We start from the raw sequence: 22,768 nt of genomic DNA on the forward strand, positions 1-22,768 counted from the left end.
ATTATATTGCACATATGATGGGCAAAGTTTTATAAAGCACATGGAAATACTCCAAATATGGGATGCAATTTTTCTATCACTTTTATTATCTATCTACTAAGAATTTTCAGATGACTGTTCCAAAAATCTTAATTTTCTATGCTGAATACAACCACTTGAATTATCTTCAGAAGAAATATTCTTAGCCATTATGTACGGAAAGTGTCATAGATAAAATATGTTAAAAATCATATACTACTTTCTAATAAGGTAACTATTTTCATAATTACTACATAAGAAATAGTAATATGATTTATAATACCCTTCTCCATGATCACAATTCTTTATATACATTTCCCAATTCATTCTATCAGCAACTCTATTAGACACAAATAGTCCTTAAGTTACATGAATACTAATTTTATCACAAAATATCTTAACAACTTCTGGAACACAACAGTTTTGAATAGTCTTTTTTAAAAAAATTAAATCAAACTATTACTGGCCACGTTCAAAAACTGACATTTATAAACAATGCCAGGAAGAGTGGGAATAAAATTCTATTGAGAAGCTTTGCTAAGAGAAGAAAACGAACTACAAAGAATGTTTAAAACACCATACATATGCCTTTCTAAAGTCAGACAGTGATTTAAGATGGTGAGGAAAGAAGTCTAAATCTCAACTCAGGAGATATCTTCTTCCAGCTGTGCACAACATCAAAGACACCCACTATTTCTTTTTACTAGGGGAGGAGGGGTGTCAAACAGTCTTAGGTCAGTGACAAGAAAATACTGCCCTGTACCACAGCTGGAAGATGCAAAAAATTTATCATATCGAGTGTTTTATGGCAACGCCAAAAATCTCTAGTCTAAGTGTAATACACATTTAAAAACGGAAATATATCTCTGGTTACAGATGTGAAATTAAGTTTCCATGGTCTTAAGTAGCAAGTTATCACTGTAATAATATGATGACTAATTAGGTCAAAATCTAAAAGATTTCTAAGAGTGAAAGAATTTTCATGTAAATAAGAATCAAAATATTTAATATTAGTGAAATAAGACTAAGCATGACTTTAAAATTCTTCCTGTTATACATGATATTAAATTGGAAATGATAATATATATCTGAAGGAAACTTTTGAGTATGAGCAAGAACAATTTTACCACTTTCATGGTTAAATAAAAGCTAAATCAAAACCATCAAATAATGAATATAAAATAAACACAAACTGAATAACAGCATGATAAAATTACCTGCATTTGAAACAGATTAAAATCGATCAACTCTATTCTATCAAGTGATTCTAAAAATATATGACTATACCTGTGTGGTTGCAAGGAATAGAGGTTTTTGTAGAATATCAGATATTTATTAGATTCTCATGAACAGCAGGGAATGAAGTGGTGGAGATACCAACTTTATTGTTTTATAAAAATGAAGGGAATGGTTCTTCAAAGGAATGGTTTGCAGTCAAGTAACCATGTATAGTAATAAGTCAGATTAATTTGATAAATATCTAAAGTGTTTTGATCATCATCAAAGTGTTATGTTAAAGAATATTAAATACGGCCAGGTGTGGTGGCTCACACCTGTAATCTCAACACTTTGGGAGGCCGAGGTGGGTGGATCACGAGTTCAGGAGATCGAGACCATCCTGGCTAACATGGTGAAACCCCGTCTCTACTAAAAATACAAAAAAAACTAGCCGGGCGTGGTGGCAGGTGCCCGTAGTCCCAGCTACTCGGGAGGCTGAGGCAGGAGAATGGTGTGAACCCATGAGGCAGAGCTTGCAGTGAGCCAAGATTGTGCCACTGCACTCCAGCCTGGGCGACAGAGCGAGACTGCATCTCAAAAAAAGAAAAAAGAAAAAGAATATTAAATATATTTATTATAGTTTTAAAATGAAAATATCATCCAACATATTTATCCCAAGGACTATAAAGCAAAGCAAAAATAGAGAGGTATCAGTGAAGTGGCATCAACCCTCTGGTCTAATGCTACTTAATGGGACCAAGTATTGAAGATAATTACTTACCACATTTTGGTTAATAAGATGTGCCACAAATTTTGAAGCAGTCAGGCAAAGTTGCTGAAAAATAAAGGTGGAAAGTTAACCTATAAACTAAACCCAATTTTCATTTATTTACATAATCTATGGCCTACTAACATCATCTATTTAAAACATGTACCACACAAGTATAATTTTTACATTATAAGAAAGTTACAAAATAAAACACATGAAAGAGTATCCCTTCTGGTTAAATAGTTATAGTTCTACAGTTATAGCCATCATTTTTGTGGCTCATCAATAGTGGCCAGGGATATTTAACAGAACAAAGAAGTTCTCATGAAAGACAGTTTTTAAAAAGCATTATGTTATGTAGCTGTGTCAAAATCAACCTTGCTTACTTTTGTTGATACTGGTTTATTAGTTTGTTCCTATGTATCATTCTACTTACAAGCCATTCATATATACCTTGTCATTTCTTCGATAGCCTTTTCGAAAATTAAGAATTAACCTTTTGAGGATTAATTCTCCAATTTGTGGAAATTTTGAGTTGATAATTGCCACTAATGCTGCATAAACATGGGTGAAGATTGGAGAAGCACTCTGTGCTTGCAAAACAGACCTGGACAGCAGTCCTCTGTTTAAAAAAGAATTTAAAAAGGAGTCAACAATAACCATCAAATTAATTAAACGAAACAAAAACTATTAAAATTCAGTAATATTTCTCTATAAGTAATCATAAAATCTAAATCAGAACTAACTGGAAAGAGTTTGTCTTACTAATAAATAAAAATTGTTTTTCAGAAAACGAAATGTGAATTTGTGATTTTGTAAAATAGAATGAGGATTTTACTGCAATTTATCACCAAAATTTTTCTCTCTACATATAATTCCTCTTTTCCCAGTCTGTTATATCTAATCATGAATTTGAGGCTTTTAAGGTTCATATAAATAATTTCTTTAACATTTTTAAAAAAGTAAACAAAAGCAGACCTGCTTCAAAAGTATAAAAGGTAGACAACATAAAGTTTCTACTACAGATCTGTCATTTTTATAAAATTAATTTTGTGATTAAAGACAAATTTGGGTTTAAATCTTTCAGTCTAATTTTAGTAGAATAAAATGAAGATGTGGAATACTCCTGTGAGAAATAAAGAAATGAATTAAAAGCAATGCCAGATTAATGCTAAAACAGTAACAGGAAATTAAAAGGTACCTACTTGTAACTCGTTTTGAAAATGGTCATGTTTCTATATGCATTTGATGAGGAAGGGGAAAGGCAAATTGGGCAAACTAAAGTTATTTTTAGCAATGTAATGACAAGTAATTATTGGATTGCCAAAAGTCAGGAAAAAAAGTCTTAATGGTAGTTTTAGATATGACAACTGAATCACTAGAGTGGAAAATGAGAAAAAGGATGCAGCTTATAAATTATAGTATCTTTAGCAATCCATAACTCTTCTAAGTCTACTTTTTTTCTAAGTAAATTGGAGAGATCTCTGCCCACTTTTGAGGATAATGGCTGTCTCTTGATCAACTTTCTCTACCTCTAAAACTTGCTGCTCCTACTTTATACCCCCACCTTTTTTGGAGAGGTTGGGGAGAGACAGGGTCTCACTCTGTCACCCAGGCAGGAGTGCAGTGGGGCGATCTTGGCTCACTGGAAGCTCTGCCTCCTGGGCTCAAGCAATCCTCCCACCTCAGCCTCTGGAGGAGCTGGGACTACTGTGTGCCACCACGCCCAGCTAATTTTTGTATTTTTCATAGAGACAGGTTTTCACAATGTTGCCCAGGCAACTCCTGGACTCAAGTGATCCTCTTGCCTCAGGCTCCCAAAGTGCTAGGATTACAGGCTAGGATTACAGCGACCGTGCCTGGCCACTACATTCCATATTTTTTAAAAGATGAATCATAGTCATGTAAAATGACATGAGAAAACAGCCCTCAGATTTTAAAATAATAAATACAACATGGAGTAATTCTATTTTCTGACCCTTTTAAATACCACCAATTGCTTAAAGCCACATATTATAGAATACGGTGATTCCCTTCTGCTTTTCTAAAATGTATTGCTCATCTTTCCCATTTCTCTCACATTCCCATTTCACTCTCACTAGAAATTAAATTGGAATAAAGGCCATATATGACGAACCCATAGCTAATATACTCAACAGTGACAAGCTGAAAGCTTTTCCTCTAGGATCAGGAATAAGAAAAGGGTGCCTACTCTTTCCAATTCTATTCAACACAGTACTAGAAGTCCTAGCCAGAGCCATTAGGCAAGAGAAAGAAATAAAAGGTATCCAAATCAAAAATAGAGAAGCCTGTTTGCTGTAAACAGGATCTTAATATAGAAAACCCTAAAGACTTAACCAAAAAATTGTTAGAACTAATAAACTAATTTAGTAAAGCTGCAGACACAAAATCAACATACAAAAATCAGTAGTGCTTCCATATGCTTACAATGAACTATCTTTCTGAAAAATCAAGAAAACATCCCATTTACAATAGCTATGAAAAAAAACTTAGGAATAAATCTAACCATGGAGATGAAAGATCTGTACACTAAAAACTACAAATTGCTGATGAAAAAATGGAAGAACATGCATGACATCCCATGTCCATGGACTGAAATAGTATGTTAAAATGTCCACAGTACCCAAAGCAACATACAGACTACAATCCCTATCAAAATTCCAGTTACGTTTTTCACAGAAATAGAAAAAACAATCCTAAAACTCACATGGAACCACAAAAAACTCCAAATAGCCACAGCAATCTTGAACAAAAAGAACAAAGCTGGAGGCATCACACTCCCTGACCTGGAATCTGCTACAAAGTTATAGTAATCAAAACAGAATGACAATAGTATAAAAACAGACACATAGAGCTACAGAGAACAAAGAAACCAGAGATAAATCCAGACATTGGCAGTCAACTGATTTTCGACAAAGATGCTAGGAAGACACAATAGGGAAAAGACAGTGTCTTCAATAAATGGTGCCAAGAAAACAGAATACCCAGATGCAGAAGAATGAAAATAGACCTTAGTCCCACAGCATATGCAAACATCAACGCAAAACAGATTAAAGACTTAAACATTAGACCTGAAACTGTGAAACTACTATAAGTTTCTAAAAGAAAAATACAAAGGAAAAGCTCTGAGACACTGGTATGGTTAATGATTTTTTGGATATGACCCCTAAAGCACAGGCAACAAAAGCAAAAAGAGACAAATGGGATTACATAAAACTAGAATGCTTCTGCACAGCACAGGAAAATATCAACAGAGTGAAGAGACGACCTACAGAATGGGAAAAAACATTTGCAAACCATACACCTGATAAGGGGTTAATATCCAAAACACATTAGGCATTCAACTCAATAGTAAGAAAACAAATGACCCAATCTAAAAAATGAGCAAACGACAAGAACAGACATTTTTCAAAAGATGTACAAATAGCATATATATGTATGAAATGCTAAACCTCACCAATTATCAAAGAAATACAAATTAAAACCACAATGAGACATCTCACAACTGTTACAATGGCTGTAATAAAAAAGATGAAAAATAGCAAGTGTTGCCAAGGACATGGAGAAAAGAGAACGCTTGTACACTGTTGGTAGAAATATAAATTAATACAGCCATTATGAAAATAGTATAGAGGTTCCTTAAAATATTAAAAACAGAATTACCAGCCAGGTGTGGTGGCTCACGCCTGTCATACCAACACTTTGGGAAGCCAAGTGAGGAGGACTGCTTGAGCTCAAGAGTACGAGACCAGCCTGGGCAAGATGGCAAGACCTCATTCTCTACAAAATATTAAAAAATTAGCCCAGTGTGGTGATGAGTGCTTGCGGTCCCAGCTACTTAGGATGCTGAGGTGAGAGAATTCCTTGAGCCCAGCAATTCACGGGGGCAGTGAACTATGACCATACACTGTACTCCGGCCTGACAATAAAGCAAGACCCCCATCTCTAAAATAAATCAATATAAAAAAATTTTTTTTGATTGTAACTACCATTTGATCCAGCAATCCCACTATTGGGTATATATACAAAGAAAATGAGATCAGTATGTTGAAGAGGTATCTGCACTCCCACATTTATTGCAGCATTATTCACAATGGTGAAAATATGGAAACAACTAAAGTGTCTGTTGTGAATAAATGGATAAAGAAAATGTATACATGTATAATGGAATACTATTCAACCATAAAGGAAATCCTGTCATTTGGGAAAACACAGGTGAACTTGGAGAACATTATGCTAAGTGAAATAAGCCAGGCACAGAAAGACAAATAATGCATGACCTCACTAATATGCAGAATCTAAAAAAAACTGAACTCATAGAATCAGAGTATAAAATGATGGTTACCAGAGGCTGGGGGTTGGGGGAATTTAGATGTTGGTCAATGGACACAAAATTTCAGTTAGACAGGAGGAATAAGTTCCAGAGATCCATTCTACAATATTTTGACCATAGTTAATAACCATATATTATATACTTGAAAGCTGAAAACAGAGTAGATTTTTAAGTGTTCTCACCACAAAAAATGACAGGCATGTGAATGCATGTTAAACAGCTTGATTTAGTCATTCTACAAAGTACATATATATCAAAACATCATGATGTATACCACAAATATACACAATTTTTACTTGTCAATTTAAAAAAGAAATAAAAAATTAAATTAGTTTGAGGTAGTATATTTTAACATTCGTTATTCCTCATGAGTTTAAATTACTGGAGGCATTAAGTAAATGTCTGCAAAAACCATTATATGAAATCAAAGCTTCTCAAAAAGCAAAAATTCCATACAACCTCTAACAGCAAGGCACAAGTTATTTCTTAGCAGTCTATATTTTTATAACTCCTGCATTTTAAATAAATATTCTCAATGACCTTTGAAATGAAGTAGCACAATAAATCAATGATTATTGTTCATGTAGATATTATATTCCTTTGAAAAAATTACTTAGAAATACTACAAATAAAATAGCTGATACTTACCTTCCTCTAACTATATTTTCTTGAAGAAGCTCTTGAATAATAATACTTATGTTGGAAATGTTGACTTTGTTGATAAGGCCATTAATTGACTTCTTTAGGGCCTCCCAACTCATCCTCTGGTATGCTAAGCTAAAAAGAAGTGATTTTAATAAAGATTAAAACTTATTTACAATAATAAGCTATAAGAACATAAAAACTACATAGTGTTCCTTAATTTTTAACATTATTTTCATGAAACGACCCCCAAGTACAGTAAAATATATGATGCCTATCAGGATAAATAGATTATATCCTGAACCATATTTGATTTTCTATACATAGGCTTAAGTATACACCATTTTCCTTTAATAATACAATAAGATTATGTAAGGATATATAAGGATAACATTTCGTTCTTATGCCTAGTACATTTATTAGTCAAATTCAATACATGCTTATTTTACATATAATGCTTGATTTAAACTTGTCTTTAATGGAAACCTTTAAAATAAATGCAATTAAAAAAATTTAAATGGTAACATGAAATACCCAAATATAAGCCACAAAAAAAATTTGTATGTCCCTTCTCATAAAAAGATGACAGAGACAACAAAATTAAATGTTTTAAGCCACAAAGAAATGGTAACTACAGGAAAAGGGAGTCACATGAAATCATGGGGCTGAATTACCATTCAGTGTATTTTAAAGACAATCTCTATGTTGATGTAGTAGTCCTACAGCTATACCAGTTGAATGTTAGATAGCTGTACTGCTTTTTACCCTAGATTTTGGGGAAATTACTTGGCCTCATTGAGTTTCTTTAGGTTGAATTGGACAATGTCTAAGATCTTTCAATGCTCTACAGTTCTATGGGTTTTGTAACTGCTTTTCTGTGGAATCTGATTTCAGCTGCAGGAAGTCTTAACCTTTTTTCTTCCATACATGTCTCTCTAGGGAAGTCTGGTGAAATCAGTAGACTTTTTGGGATGATATATACAATGAATAGGATTACAAAGGATACTAATCATACTAAAATTCAGTTTTTGAAACATGAGAAGAACAAAAGTTTGATATAATATTCTATGTGCTTCATAACACATTAAACAACAAGAACTGGCAGTATGCTTAATAACTACTTAAATTTCTAAGTAGCATGGCCATAATCCGTATCATGAAATACCTGTAACAGACTGTCAATACTCTGATCTATTGCCTACATTCTCAAAAGAAAAAAAAAAAAAGCTAAACTTTGGAGAAGAGTAAAAATAAAGATTCAATTTTTTCCCCAAACACATTCATGGACTGATTGCTTGAATTCTATTCATGGACCTCTTGAGGGGCTTGTAGGTTAAGAATCCCTGTTCTGGAGTGGTACAACAAGGAAGGTTGGTGAGAGCAGTTCCTGGTGGGAACGAGTATTGTTATCACTGACATTGTTTAGCATTGCTAGCATGGTGAGGATAAAAAACAGACTCACTTTGCAGTTAATTTTATTTTGTTTCTAAATTCTCTATAAATTATGTATGTACCCCCTTACTGCCTGTACCCAAGGTGGACTATTCCACTGTTTCATAACTCCAACCTTTTGGTATCCCACTCTCTCTAGACACAAGATGCATGGCTTAACAAGTGGCCTGATTAATAAGATGTTGCTCATATACAATCACAACCTATCTTATTAAACTAATCAAACGGCTACATCAAATACAATTATACATCCTAATTAGGAAGCCCACAATTCACGTATCTACTGAAAGCAAAGACTATGGCCTTCTCTTACAGATGTCTACTTCTCCTTGTACCCTTTACAGCCTACGAACAGACTTCAACTGTATATAAAATTATCTTAAAGGAATCTGCTTTAAATTGCATGTATTGCTGACTCTCCTGTGTGCTTTATTTAAAAGGAAGCAAGACTTGGACTGACAAAGTTTCTAGTCTTTTACAATCAGGATTGCTTTGGACTGGACTGGAGAAAGTGAATACCTTTCAGTAATGCTGCCACTACTGCCTTGTGCATGAGCAAAACGTTTACATGATAATGAAGGTCCTACTAACCACAGAAGCCATCTCCAAATTCCTTTTCAACCTAACACTTCAAATATCACTGCCAAGCGCTAAAATATGACACATAAAGAAAAACTTATTAGTTTTGAATTTAATGTCACCAAATACCCCTTTCTGGCTCTTAAATTCGGTTTTAATTTATTTCAAATCTTCATAGCTTCTTTTAGATAAATGACATTTCTTATTTTATTTTATTTTTTTTTTGAGGCAGAGTCTCTCTCTGTTGCCCAGGCTGGAGTGCAGTGGTGCGATCTCGGCTCACTGCAAGCTCCGCCTCCTGGGTTCATGCCATTCTTCTGCCTCAGCCTCCCGAGTAGCTGGGACTACAGGCACCCACCGCCACGCCTGGCTAATTTTTGTATTTTTAGTAGAGACAGGGTTTCACTATATTGGCCAGGCTGGTCTCGAACTTTGGGAGGCCGAGGTGGGTGGATCATGACATTTCTACTTCAAGCTAATCCTTGAAACAAATTTAGATTTAACTTAAATAAGCTTCTCTGGCACTTTTCAAATTGCTACTAAAACACTCATGAAAAGATGTGGAAATATTCCTGTCTGGCTCACCTTGCATCTGTTTTTCTTAAATTATAACTATTAATACCCTCTATCCCAATCTTTTAACTAGTTATCTGGCAACTGAATAATCATTTCAATCTGGGACCATACTTTCCCTAGTTATCAACTCATCCTATTAGAGAAAAATATCTTAAAAACTTAGCTGTACTTTCCTAAATAGCTCCTCACCATCTCAATTATTCTGAAAAGGGAAGGAGGAGTGTTTTAAGTGTGACTGTTCATATATAAATTTTGTCTGTCTGCCTTAGAGTAGCAAAAATGTATAGTCTAATAGATCATGATCTGAAGAAAATGTACAAAAAGAGATAATTGCCAGCTTCAGTTTTATAAGTAAGTACAGAGGTTGGCAAACTACACCCATGAGCCAAATGCAGCTGACCACCTGCTTTTGTAAATAATGCTTTATTGGAACACAGCCATGCTTATAATTTTCTACACAATGCCTATGACTATTTTCACATTTCAAGAGCGGAGTTAAGTAGCAACAACAGAGACAAAATGACTCACAGTGTAAAATATTTACAGTGTGGGCTTTTACTGAAAAAGTTTGCTGACTCCTGGTTTACAACAGGAAAAGTCAATTTTAGAACTAAAATGTCAGTATTCTTTTCTACAAAAAACAGACATTATCAATAGGAATGCATCCATGAAACTATGAAAGGAACAATAGTTTGAAAATACTATAAAAAGGGTAAGCAATCTTTTCCTCAAACTTTTTAATTCATTCATGCAAAAAAAAGAAAAAAGAAGTAATGTGCTAATATAAGGGCACGTAGTGTGTGGCTCTCCAATGGAGCTATAAAGTAAAGAGGTCTCTAATTTGAGGTCTCTATCACTATAGACTAATGTAAATTCTCAAGAACCAGGGTTAATTAAACCACAGTTGACTTATTTTTCAATGACAATTTCATGGCTTTGTATACTGATTGATATAAACATGCCTGTTTTTATCTGTAATCTGTTCCTGCATCATCCTGAGCTTTGCAGGGGGAATATATGCTCCACCAGTGCGAGTAAGAAGAGGATCCAGCTCATCTTTCTTTTTCTTTGTAGCAGGTTCATCCTGAGCAGAGGAACTCTGAGTTACTGATGTTTCTGGGTTTCTCCTCCCAGGAGATGGGGATTTCCGAGACCTTTTCCGATCCGTATCTCTTTCTCTTTCTCTGCGTTTTTCTCGGTCCCTGTTTCTGTAATATAAATTTTTTAAGAGCAGAAAAGACAATATAAAATACACTCTTAGCAATTAACTGCACACAAATGAGTGAGATCATAAGTGGGTCCCACAAATTCAGACTAGGAAAAGTGGTTTAGAATGGTGACAAAGTGTTTCACAGAGAAAATTCAACAAATTAGGTCCTGAAGGCTTGACAGGATTTAGACTGGGGGCAAGTCGGCAGGAGGAAGGGGAGACGAAGGATGACATTTTGCAACTAGTAGAAGAGGGAATAATTATTGAAAGACTGAGCAGGGGTGTTAAGGTCAGAATGAGTAGGACAATCAGGAAACAAAGGATTATGTGTCATGGTTGTTGGAAAGATGAATTAGAGTTAGACTAAAATCTTAAAACATATGTAAAGACTTTAAGGTTTTTATACTGGAGGTGATGGGGAATCATTAAAAGTTTCTCAGTAAGAGAGTGGCATGAAAAGAGTGTTTTAAGAAGACAAATTAGCCTGTGGTGTATATGACAAATTGTATAAAGGAGAAGAAACCAGAGTTAATCTCCAATAGTGGTTACTTTAGTTGTAAGACTACTATAGAATATAATATTTGAAGTTGTTTCTTGATAGAACTAATATTTTCATTAGAAATCTCAGAATATTGGAAGCTTCTGCTTATTTGAGACAATGTGGGGGGAAAAACTTTTCTAGCCACAATGTCTTCCCTACTAACGTACCTGATTATCCTTTCTTAAGCTGAGGCTTTTAAAACAATCAAGGTACAGTTCTCTGAAACCATCAAGAACTACCGGGAAAGAGCGAATCCTTGCTTTTTGCTATCTTTCCCCAGAGCAAAGTTTATCCACTGAGCTGCTTTTTACATATACTGCCTTGGAAACCCAGATCATTCTGTTTGTGTTTTGGGTAACCATGAGTTATATATAATATAGTAAATAAAAGTAAATTTCATATTATCACTGCATTACCAGGAAACTGTGGGATAGATTTTAGCTAAATCTAAGGAGTATGTTTGAGATGGTCTTTTAAATATATAGTAATAAAACCTACACGGAGATTGAAAAGCAGTCATCTTCCCAGGTAGCTGTGGAGGAACAGATTTTTTTTGTTCATTTGTTTACTTTTATTTTAAGTTCAGGGGTACAAGTGCAGGTTTATTACATAGGTAAACTTGTGTCATGGGGGTTTGTTGTATAGATTATTTTACCACCCAAGTATTAAACCTAGTATTCATTAGCTGTTTTTCGTGATCCTCTTCCTCCTCCCACCCTCCACTCTCCCTTCACCCTCCATAAGGCCCCAGTGTGTGTTGTTCTCCATGTGTTAATGTGTTCTCATAATTTAGCTCCCACTTATAAATGAGAACATGTGGTATTTGGTTTTCAGTTCCTGTGTTAGTTTGTTAAGGATAATGGCCTCTAGCTCCATCCATGTCCCTGCAAAGAACATAATCTCATTCTTTTTTATGGCTGCATAGTATTCCATGGTGTATAAGTACGACATTTCCTTTATCCAGTATATCACTGATGGGCATTTAGGTAGATTCTATGGCTTTGCTATTGTCAATAGTGCTGCGATAAATATACACATGCATGTGTCTTTATAATATAATTATTTATATTCTTTTGGGTATATACCCAGTAATGAGATTGTTGGGTTGAATGAACAGTTTTGAAACTGAGGTATAAGAGACTTAAATGACTCCTAGGGAGGATAGACAATCTGTATACACCAAGAGTGAACAGATGGGGGAAAGAGTGATTTCAAATATAAACCTCAATTAGTCACAAAGGCAGATGCTCTAAGTTCTCTGCACTAATTTGCAACTGAATTGCTTCTTCTTGTGAATATACATGTTCCAAGAGAGTAGCTACAGCAGGGATTTCCTGACATTGGTTATGATTCTTCTGAGAAACACCAGGTAAGAGAGCTAGCTGGCTGATAAAATCAGATCCCTACCATTATTGTGTTTGTTCCTTTATAGTGCAGAAGTAACAAAATATTCTAAAAGTTTAAATAGAAACATTTTTGGACTGTTAGCCTTTATGTTCTGCATAATACCTAGCCTGCTTACTTCATAGTGTGACTGTGTGGATAACATGAGACTTCATTTTCATATACTAGACCTAACATAGAGTTATACTGAAGTACAACAGTCAGGGATTGTGAAAAATACAGAGGCTTTGGAGCCAGAACTGAGTTCAAATTCCAGTTTCAACATCTACCAGATGTTTAAATGCAACCTCAGGTAAGCTACTTAATAAACTCAAAGCCATTTCCTTATCTGTAAATTGGAAAAAATAGTATCTAGTTTCTAAGAGTTTTAACAGTATTTGGGAAAATATACAAAAAGCTTAGCTTATCAATTATGGTTCTAGTAGTCATTCTCATTAAGGTGACAGCAGACAAGCCTGGATTTTGAAGGTTAATATAATCTGACATTATAGGATTAGGTATATACTAGAAAGTGATGAGAAGGAAATTTTTGGCTGTGGATATCAAAGGATGTGCTTAGCTCCAAACTCCAAACTGCAGAGGAATTTGGTCAAAATTCCTGTGGGGGGTATAATATTGGTAGTAAAGGGGTGGATAATATCTGAGAGATATCAAAAAAAGATATTGATTTTAGTCAACGATAAACCATGAGAGTCAAGTTTTAGAAACTAGATGACTAATAAGGGAATACAGGAAAATCAGGAGAAAGCTGGTTTTATGAAAACAATGACAAAGGCAGAAAGATGTCTATGAAGGGATAATGAAAATGGTTGTTACAGAGACAAATCACAGTTCCTTTATAAAATACTAAAATAATGTTAGTTTTGTAAGATTAATTAGAAATACATTCAGAATCAACCACGTTGTTCAACAATAGTTTACCTGAACTCTTCCACTGTTTTCCATATAAAGTGCCAAGGGTTCACTGCTTATCACTACTCAAACTGATATGCTCAAGAAACTAATATTTTAAAGTTGTCATTTTCTTAGTATCTACTATGTTCAGACATGGTAGTAGGACAGACATTATTTTTAAACCTAAACAACCAGACAAGATACATGTTATCATCCTCATCTTATAGATAAGGAAACTGAGGCTCAGAAGAAGTTTGTTAAGAAATTTTACCAAATTTCTGTAACTAGTAACTAAAACTTGAACTCTAATCTGCATGAATATGGAATCTATTCTCTTTCTACTATGCAACACCGCCTCATTAAAAAGTGTAAAATATAGACATCCCAAAGTCAATTTCAAATGACCTGGAAATTGTCTGCATCACTACTCCTCTCCTAAGCAAAGATACATGCAAGTTAAGGAAATACTACCCATATAGTGACTTCTGTTTTAAGTACTTGAGAGTATTTCCATCTGCAGAATGCTAGTTAACATCTCTTCCCTATATTGAGCATCTCAAGTATCTGCCCCACTATTTTCTTTGAGACTACCATTACTTCTACCTGGAGAGTCTCTTCCCACACGTACTAAGTAACTTTTAATTCCATTATACTTTCTCCTGAGCAAATACAGAGGCCCTTTAGTGAAGTTTTAAAGGGAATTACTAAAACGCCAACATCTTTCTAACACAGTAGTCACCCCTTATCTGTGGTTTCACTTTCTGAGGCTTCAGCTACCAGTGATTAACCACGGTCCAAAAATAAGTGACTACAGTACAATAAGATATTTTGAGAGAGGCAGACCACATTCGATAACTTTTATTAGAGTATATTCTTATAATCGTTCTATTTTAGTATTAGTTACTATTGTTAATCTTTTACTATGCCTAATTTATAAATTAAACTTTATCATAGGTATGTATGTATTGGAAAAAACATAGTATATATATATATATGATTCAGGTATTATCTGCAGTTTCAGGCACCCACTGGGGTCCTAGAACACATTCCCCATGGATAAGTGGGGACTGATGTATTCTCACTGTAAAAACTATTACTAATTTCTACAAGGGAGAAAAAGAATTGAAAATAAATATATATCAATAACAAGGGGTTATAATACTCTGCCTAGATTTCAATGAAACATGAATGGCACTTAATGTCTGACTCTTCTTAAATATTACCCCTAGGAGTCTCCAAACACTCTCATTCCAATGTTTCTTACTATCTGCCTTCCATTCAGTTCCCTTGCCCATTTCTCAACCAAGGAAATATTGCAAGTCTTGTTAGCCAGAGGAACAGGTGGGTAACCAAGTTCTCTAAAGCTCAAGTAAGAATCCTTCACATGTAGAAAAAAACTACAAATTGGAAACTTAAGTCTCAATGTCCCTCTGCCATTACGCAGGAAAGTAAATTTAGACCACTCTATATCATACAATATTAATTTCTTTCATTGAGTTAAGAATCTCAAAAAATCACATAAACCAACCCCTCTTGCGGTACAATACAATGAATGAGCTTGGGCTTTAGAGTCAGACAGACTTAGGCTTGCCACTATTATGTTTCAAAACATGAACAAATTACTAAACTTCTCTAGACCTCAGTTTCTTCAGCTGTAAAGCAGACATACTAGCACCTACTTCACATATTTACTGCAATAAGAAGTTAATTCATATAAAGCCCTTATTAGAAAGCCTAGCACCTAAAAACATCCAATTAACGTTAGCTAGTATTATTTTTGTTTTTATTACAAATGTAGCATAAAGAGAGTTTAAACAAATACAATTTTCTACAAGTTAGAAATTCCCAACACTAACCGTGACTCCATGCTACTATCATAAGAACGCCCTCTTCTTGAATGCTCATAGTCTGATCTGCTGTAATCAAAGTAATCTCTATCCCGGGGGGATCGTTCTTGTTCTTCATATCTAACATAAAATAAGAAAACCAAGTTGCAAATTAAAAACAACTATGTTATAAATATTTAGGAAAGTCATATATTGGTAATGGTAAAGCAACTCTATGACTGAACATCGTGTCAAACTGTTCTTAACAGCTCATTTTGCTAACACCCATTCATTCCATCAGAATTACAAAAGCTTTCAGTTTGTACACAGCAAAACAACTCCTAGGATTCACTTAACCAAACTTACTTGTTTAGTGAATTATCCTGATTCACTTTGTTCTCAATAGGAGACATATATCTGGATATCATATATAGTTAGCATGAAAAAGGCTATCCTACAAATGACTCCTTTTGCTTAGTTGGCTTGTTTATCAAAACACTGAATGTATGAGACCAAGGTCATTGGCTGGCCTCCATAAGGATCAGTTTAATTCCATACCAAAAGACCATATTCATCAGCTGTTAATCTTGAAAATGCATTACTGGACAGCAATGAGAATGGATTGAAATTATTAGCAAACAAGGATGGATAGCATCAGATCTGTTATTTGAATCTTAAAAGTCAATAAAATCAGAGAACCTTAAGAGAAGTTAAATATATACATAATAGATACATAGTAACATAATCCATATTTTATATACACATCTACAATTAAGTTATACACACAAATACCTGTGTGTGTGTGTGTGTCTGTGTGTAAAGAGTTTTTTGTTTGTTTTTTGTTTTTAAATATATAGGGAGTAGACAATCGGTGAAAGATAGTAAGTAATCATGAATCAGGGCAATTAACTTGATGTTCACAAAGCAAAGTTTTTAGAGATATCTAGCAGAGTAGAATAAGAAAGTACATATGGAATAAGGAAGCCTAGACAACTGAAAGAAAGTTTGAAGGGTGCTTCTTCCTTCATAAATTATTTTTAATGGGCATAAAAAATTTTTTTTACAGTCATTATTTTTAATAGACCATATGCTTAATGGTCTTTCAATGATCATAAATGAAATAATTGTAGTGCTAATATGAATTCATAATGCACGTTAATGTTAACATTTTTGGATCACTGACCTTAACATAGTTATAATATGATATAATCCAGCGGTCTCAAACCTTTTTGGCAACAGGGACTGGTTTTGTGGAAGACAATTTTTCCACAGATGTTGGGGGGTGAGGGGATGGTTTCAGGATGAAACTGTTCCACCTCAGATCATCAGGCATTAGTTAGATTCTAATAAGGAGCACACAACCTAGATCCCTCGCATGCGCAGTTCACAATAGGGTTTGTGCTCCTATGAGAATGGAATGCCACAGGTGATCTGCCAGGAGGCGGAGCTCAGGCGGGAATGCTGGCAGGCCTGCTGCTCACCTGCTGTGCGGCCTGGTCCATGGCTCTGGGGGTTGGGGACTCCTGTTATAATCCATATAAAAATATTTTAAAGACAATACAGAGCTATGTACATGTAAGAGATAATACTAACAGTAGCAAAAGCAGCACTTCTAAATACTGTAATTTCAACTCAGTTTTCCATTTTACACTTTCATTCCATTAGTATTTGAAACATTAAAAATTACTCCCTTTCACATAAAAATTACATAATATCTGGAATTATTTACTAGAAACTCCTAGAAGAGTCATTTAAGGATGATTCCTCCTACAGCCCATTCAAGTAATATTGGTTATAAAACCATTAAAAAGAAGTTATCCACCCTAAAATTAGAAATCTAAGAGCTAAATTATTACATAAACCTTACTATAAAAATTTACATTGCATTCCGAGCATATTAAACTATTTACCTGTCTTCTGGAGAGGAGTTCCTCTGATATGAATTAAGGTTTTCCCTTCTGTCATGACCAGAAGAAGGCTTTAAAAGAGGAAAAGGGGAAAACATTTCAAAAATTATTTATGTTAATAACACAGACTGAAATACATGGCTTAGAAAGTTGGAAGTACTTTAGAAATTGTATCAAAACATTTTTTAAATCATTAAGAATAATTCATGTAACCTAAACAGTCTATAAGATAAAACAAAATCTTCAGACCATCCCAGATAGGCCTGTCTGTGGCAGGCACCTGTTTTCATTATGGACCAAAAACTTCTTTTTTTTTCTGTTTATTTTTATTTTTTATTTCTTTTTATTTTATTTTTTATTTCAATAGTTTTATGTGGAACAGGTGGTGTTTGGTTACATGGATAAGTTCTTTAGTGGTGATTTCTGAGACTGTGCTGCACCCATCACATGAATAATGAACACTGTACCCCAATGTGTAGTCTTTTATCCCTAACCACCCCCCTACTCTCCCTGACCCTTTCCGCTGAGTCCCTAAAACCCATTGTATCATTCTTACGGCTTTGCAGAACCAAATACTTCTTTCTAGCCAAAAAAATTCAAGGTAGAAAAAGATAATTCTCAAATTTTTGATGACATCTAGTTTATATTTTACTTCTATGTAATAAGTTATAATTTTTATTATTATTATTATTTTTTGAGACAAGGTCTTGCTCTGTTGCCCAGGCTGGAGTGCAGTGGCATGATCACGGCTCACTGCAGACTCAACCACCCAGGCTCAAGTGATCCTCTCGCCTCAGCCACAATATTGTACTTACCTCCTATCTCCTTTGGCTTATGAAAACCACAACTTTAGTACAGGGTAAAATAGCTGGAAGAAACTGACTCTAACATGTTTATAAAAGTTAATTTTTGTTTTCAACAAACATCAATTGAGTGTCTGATATGTATTATACTGTGGTAGGCTCTAGGGACTTGAACAACATTACTTTTAGGGTATAAGCACTATTCTAAATTTTTTGAAGAACAATCAATATACAAATAAGTAACTTCATGTAACATGAGACCGACATGAGACAGAGATGTGAACCATCCAGTTTGAGACTACATCCTAATTAAAAAATCCAAATACATTAAGGAACCAAAATGTTTACCTCTGTATATAGGTAAAATTTTTTATATAACTGGTCAACATTCAAATATCGACAAGCCTTTTTTTAAGAATTAAAATAATTTTAATTAACCATACTGTAAAGAAAAATAGCATTTAACATACCTTAATCTTGAAATCTAAGATAAACTAAATCAAACAATGAGTAACAGTTCTGCAAACTTACATGCTTGCCTCCTTAATGAAGAAAGGATATATTTTAAAAAAGAAAATTATTCTGAGTAGAAATATAAGATCCAACTTCCTCTGATTTTATGACTATCTAATTAACAGCAGTTTGAGTCTAACAAAATCACAAGTACAATGCAAAATAGTCTCATTATTGAATTTTTTGAATAGTATCCACTAACTAATTTATATAGGCGAATAAGCATGTAATCAAAATTGATAACTTAAAGTAACCATAGTTTAGCTGTTACTTTGCATTAAATTCAACCATTTTAAAATTCTGTATCTAATATAAGAAAGTTTTAAAAATTATTTCACTCATCAACACAGTGAAATAGAAATGTTCAATATATATGACATAGGTTTCTATAAAACTTCACATAAAGATCTTAGGTCAAATACAAAGCACAAGATTCACTCAATTCAATGGTAACATAAAATACAATATTTATACTGATCACTTATTATAAGACATAGTCCTCCCTGTGTAGACATTCTGAAAGATACAATAGATAAGAAAGGCCAAGGAGCTTATGATCTTGTAGAAGACAGACAGGCTTATAAAGATTTCTATGATTAAACACATTAGATTATATGTTCCCCAGAATGAGAGTGAGTGAGTGAGACAGAGAGAGAGAGAGAGAGAGAGAGAAAGAAGAAGGAGGGGGCAGGGAGAGGAGAGAGGAGAAGACAGAGAACAATAAAACTGCATTATCTCCTTTTTCTTTTACAAGGCAAAGAAAGTTATTTTGATTACATTAAGGAGAAGGCCCCAATTCTGTACTAATGATTTTTAACACATCTCCGCAACATCTGTTGTGAGCAAGAGGAAGAGACCAAAAATATTGAAGTTGTGAAGAAGGATTTCATAAATATGATCAAGTAACAAATGACTGGCACACACAGTAAGTGCTAACAGGAGATCTTGAGTAGGAAACAATCACTGTGGCATAGAGTGCTAAGGGATGAAAGTGGGAAAATGGGGACTTGAATTTGGCTTTGGTAGATGAATAGGATTTCACCAAGTTAAGAATCACTTTCAGGTATGAATCAAATATTAAGAACCTGAATTTCCCTATTTCTTTTATCACAGAGTTTAGATTGTAAGCCAGTGCAGTAGTTGAAAATACTATACAGTCAGAATTACCTTTCAAATTTTTCGAAATTGTTCATGAAGCAAAACAAATATGGTGACATCATGTAGTAACTCATAGTCTCCAACAATGTAGGGAGAGCAGGATGAGGAGACAAGGGGAACAAGAAGCCTGAGTCCAGTGGCTTTCATGATCCACTAGACTTTAAAAGAAAGAGGGAGGAGGTGCTGGAAGAGGTAGGAGCTTGTTAAGGAAGCTACAGTGAGGTTCAAGGGAAAAACAGGGGATTCTCAGTTGAAGCCTTATGAACCTAATAGGTGAGTCCTCAGAACATCAAGGGAAGAGCTGAGTTTCACCTAAAGAAAGAATCAGCATCAACCCAGCTAGTGGACCCATTGTGGCTAACAGAAAGGAGATAAATGGAAGCAGACCAAAGAGAGCTGGCTGGTAGAGCCAAGCCACTAAGTGTGAAGGGCATGCTAAATGAAGCCACCCACGGGCAGGCTGGGGGAGAAAATGCTACAGGAGACCCATCTGGGCCACAAGAGGGAAGTGTGGAGAAGCAGAGACTAAGAGGAACCAAAAGAGGAGTCTGAGAAAGGCTAAACATTTCTCCCTTTGAGTAAAAGGCATTAGTCTAAAGATCTGAGCGCTCTTGTCTAACATGGCTCTGTCAAGAGCCAGTTCTGTACAAGGTCTCCTTTACGTCCCCAGCTCCTAACCCAGAATCTGCCACCTACTAGGTCCTCAATAAATTAACTGTTTAAGTAACAATGGACCTATGAGTACAATAAGTACAAGTCCCAAAAAGGCCGATTTGAGAACAATATACAAGGGTTACTGACAGATGGAACTACCTTAGGAAACTGTGAGCCCCTTGCCAAAAGAGATATGCAAGCAAAGGCTGGATGTCTACTTAAAAGGGAGGTGGGTGAGTGTCTTCTCACACTTGACAGAGGTTGGAAAAGATTGCAGCAGAGGCTGCCTTACTCTACAAGTCTATCAGTTCAGCTTAATAAGCACCCACTACAGGGCCTGCCGTCAAGGAGCTTGCAATCTACTGCTTCTCTTTAAAGAAGGAACTTTAGGTGTGTACAGCTGTAAGAGGATAGGAAGGGAGGAGTGCCTACATTTATAATCAAATAAAAATACAGTTCCCCCTTTACTGACTCCAAGGCCCAAAAAGTGATGTCCTGGTTTTAAATCCATGCAGTTGAAGAGAAAAGGAAGTTGAGTAGTTTGCTCTCCTGCCAAGTCCACTCACAGGCAGAACAGTTTTGAAAGCAGATGGAATTACTGGTCTCTATTCCTGCCCTGATCTCACCTCCTACAATTCTCCCCTTCTGATACCTGCTCCACTCTAGATTCTTTGCCTTTGCTGTTCCTTTTGCCAGGCACACTCTTTCCCCAGATATCGGCATAGTTAACTCTCACATTTTCAAGTCTCTGCTCAAATGGCTATCTTTTCAATGGGCCCTACTCATCCCTCTATTAAAAACTGCAACCCCTCAATGTTGAATCCCCCTACCCTATTCTACTTCTTTTCTCCATAGGACAAATCTATTACTTAACATTCTAACATACTACATAACTTATCAAGTTTATAATTTATTTTATCTCCTCCCCACAACAACTATAATGTAAACTCCATGAAAACAAGGATTTGTTTTATTCACTATTTTGTTCAAAGTTCTTAGAACAACCACTATAACATCTAGCAATCAATATAACACATATAAAACTATTTTGTTCAAAGTTCTTACAACCATCACTAGAACTCAATATGCATTTGTTAAATAAATGAACGCACACTGTCTAAAGTACAGCACAGAATAAAGAGACCATCCATCTATTCATAAGAAATATCCAAGAGGCTCACGTTGTAAACAGACATGCAGAAATTTCCCTGCACTGTTTGTTACTTGTTTTGCTTTTACATGTGATCATTCACATGATATATGCAGGCCCCTGACGCATGCATCCATGTGTATACACACACACACACACACACGCGCACACACACGTACACACACTTCTGTATGTTCTCAACTGCCCTCTTGCACACTAATACTTCCATATAGCTAAGTATCTACATTTAAAATTGTTTAAGTTAGATGGATGTATTAGGTTGGTGCAAACAGTAATTGTGGTTTTTAAAAATTGCAAAAACTGCAATTACTTTTGCACCAACCTAAATACCATTCTACTGTCTGGCTCTGATGTCTTAATTACATAAATGCATTTATATTTAAAGAATAGGTAATTGACTATAAGTTTACATCCTCTATTTTAAGTTTCAAACACTTACTTTTATCTGTGCCACACTACTTTTCATTTTCTGTTGCCAGTTGGTCCAATAAATCAAAGATTCTTCAAACTGGTCCAAATAACAAGTACCCAATGCTCTGAATTCCTTGACAGTTTACTTTTTCTGTCTGCAAACATCACCTATAAAATATACCAAAGAAAGCTTTATTAACACTAATAAAGTGTGAAAAATGATGATATATTTTTTCTATACAATGGACATTTGACCGCCTTATTTTTCTTAATCCATAAACAAATACAATAAAAATTGTAAAAATCCTTAAGTAGTTACACATAATAATGTATACCTAACACACACAAGTAGAAAAAAAATCCATGAACAAGAGAGCAAATAGAAGGTTTTATTCTAAGGACCAAGGGGAACAAAAGTTAATTTAAAAAGGGATGTCCTATAACTTTATTAAAAATGTTCTCATAGTGAGGGAGATATATACCTACATCATAAAATAGTAGTGTGATATTATTAAAAAAAAACTGAGGAAACGATAGAAGAGAAACTCTATATAAACTGAGTATAAAAATCCAATGTTTCTATACAGACTAAGAATGAAATACCCAATATCCTTGCAATAATGATCATTAAGAAATAAATTTAATCCACATAGAAATTTAAGGTGCTA

General features: G+C 34.7%; 1 protein-coding gene across 3 annotated transcripts in view; it reads right to left on the reverse strand.

Moving 5' to 3' along the window:
* CWC22 (CWC22 spliceosome associated protein homolog) overlaps window positions 1–22,768 on the reverse strand; it is a 62,176-nt gene that overhangs the window by 25,993 nt on the left and 13,415 nt on the right. For 2 of the 3 annotated variants that reach the window (XM_515952.6, XM_054679160.2), the window contains exons 2-8: window positions 22,129–22,268; window positions 17,394–17,461; window positions 15,514–15,624; window positions 10,571–10,816; window positions 7,008–7,136; window positions 2,459–2,627; window positions 2,018–2,071 (exon numbers count right to left, since the gene is read on the reverse strand). In XM_515952.6, the coding sequence (XP_515952.3) occupies window positions 2,018–2,071; window positions 2,459–2,627; window positions 7,008–7,136; window positions 10,571–10,816; window positions 15,514–15,624; window positions 17,394–17,461; window positions 22,129–22,155 (804 nt within the window). In that variant the 5' untranslated portion in view covers window positions 22,156–22,268. The remainder of the gene's footprint in view (window positions 1–2,017; window positions 2,072–2,458; window positions 2,628–7,007; window positions 7,137–10,570; window positions 10,817–15,513; window positions 15,625–17,393; window positions 17,462–22,128; window positions 22,269–22,768) is intronic. The other variant, XM_016950120.4, reaches the window with a different exon arrangement.

Source organism: Pan troglodytes, chromosome 13 (assembly GCF_028858775.2).
Source record: "Pan troglodytes isolate AG18354 chromosome 13, NHGRI_mPanTro3-v2.0_pri, whole genome shotgun sequence".
NCBI classification, from domain to species: Eukaryota; Metazoa; Chordata; class Mammalia; order Primates; family Hominidae; genus Pan; species Pan troglodytes.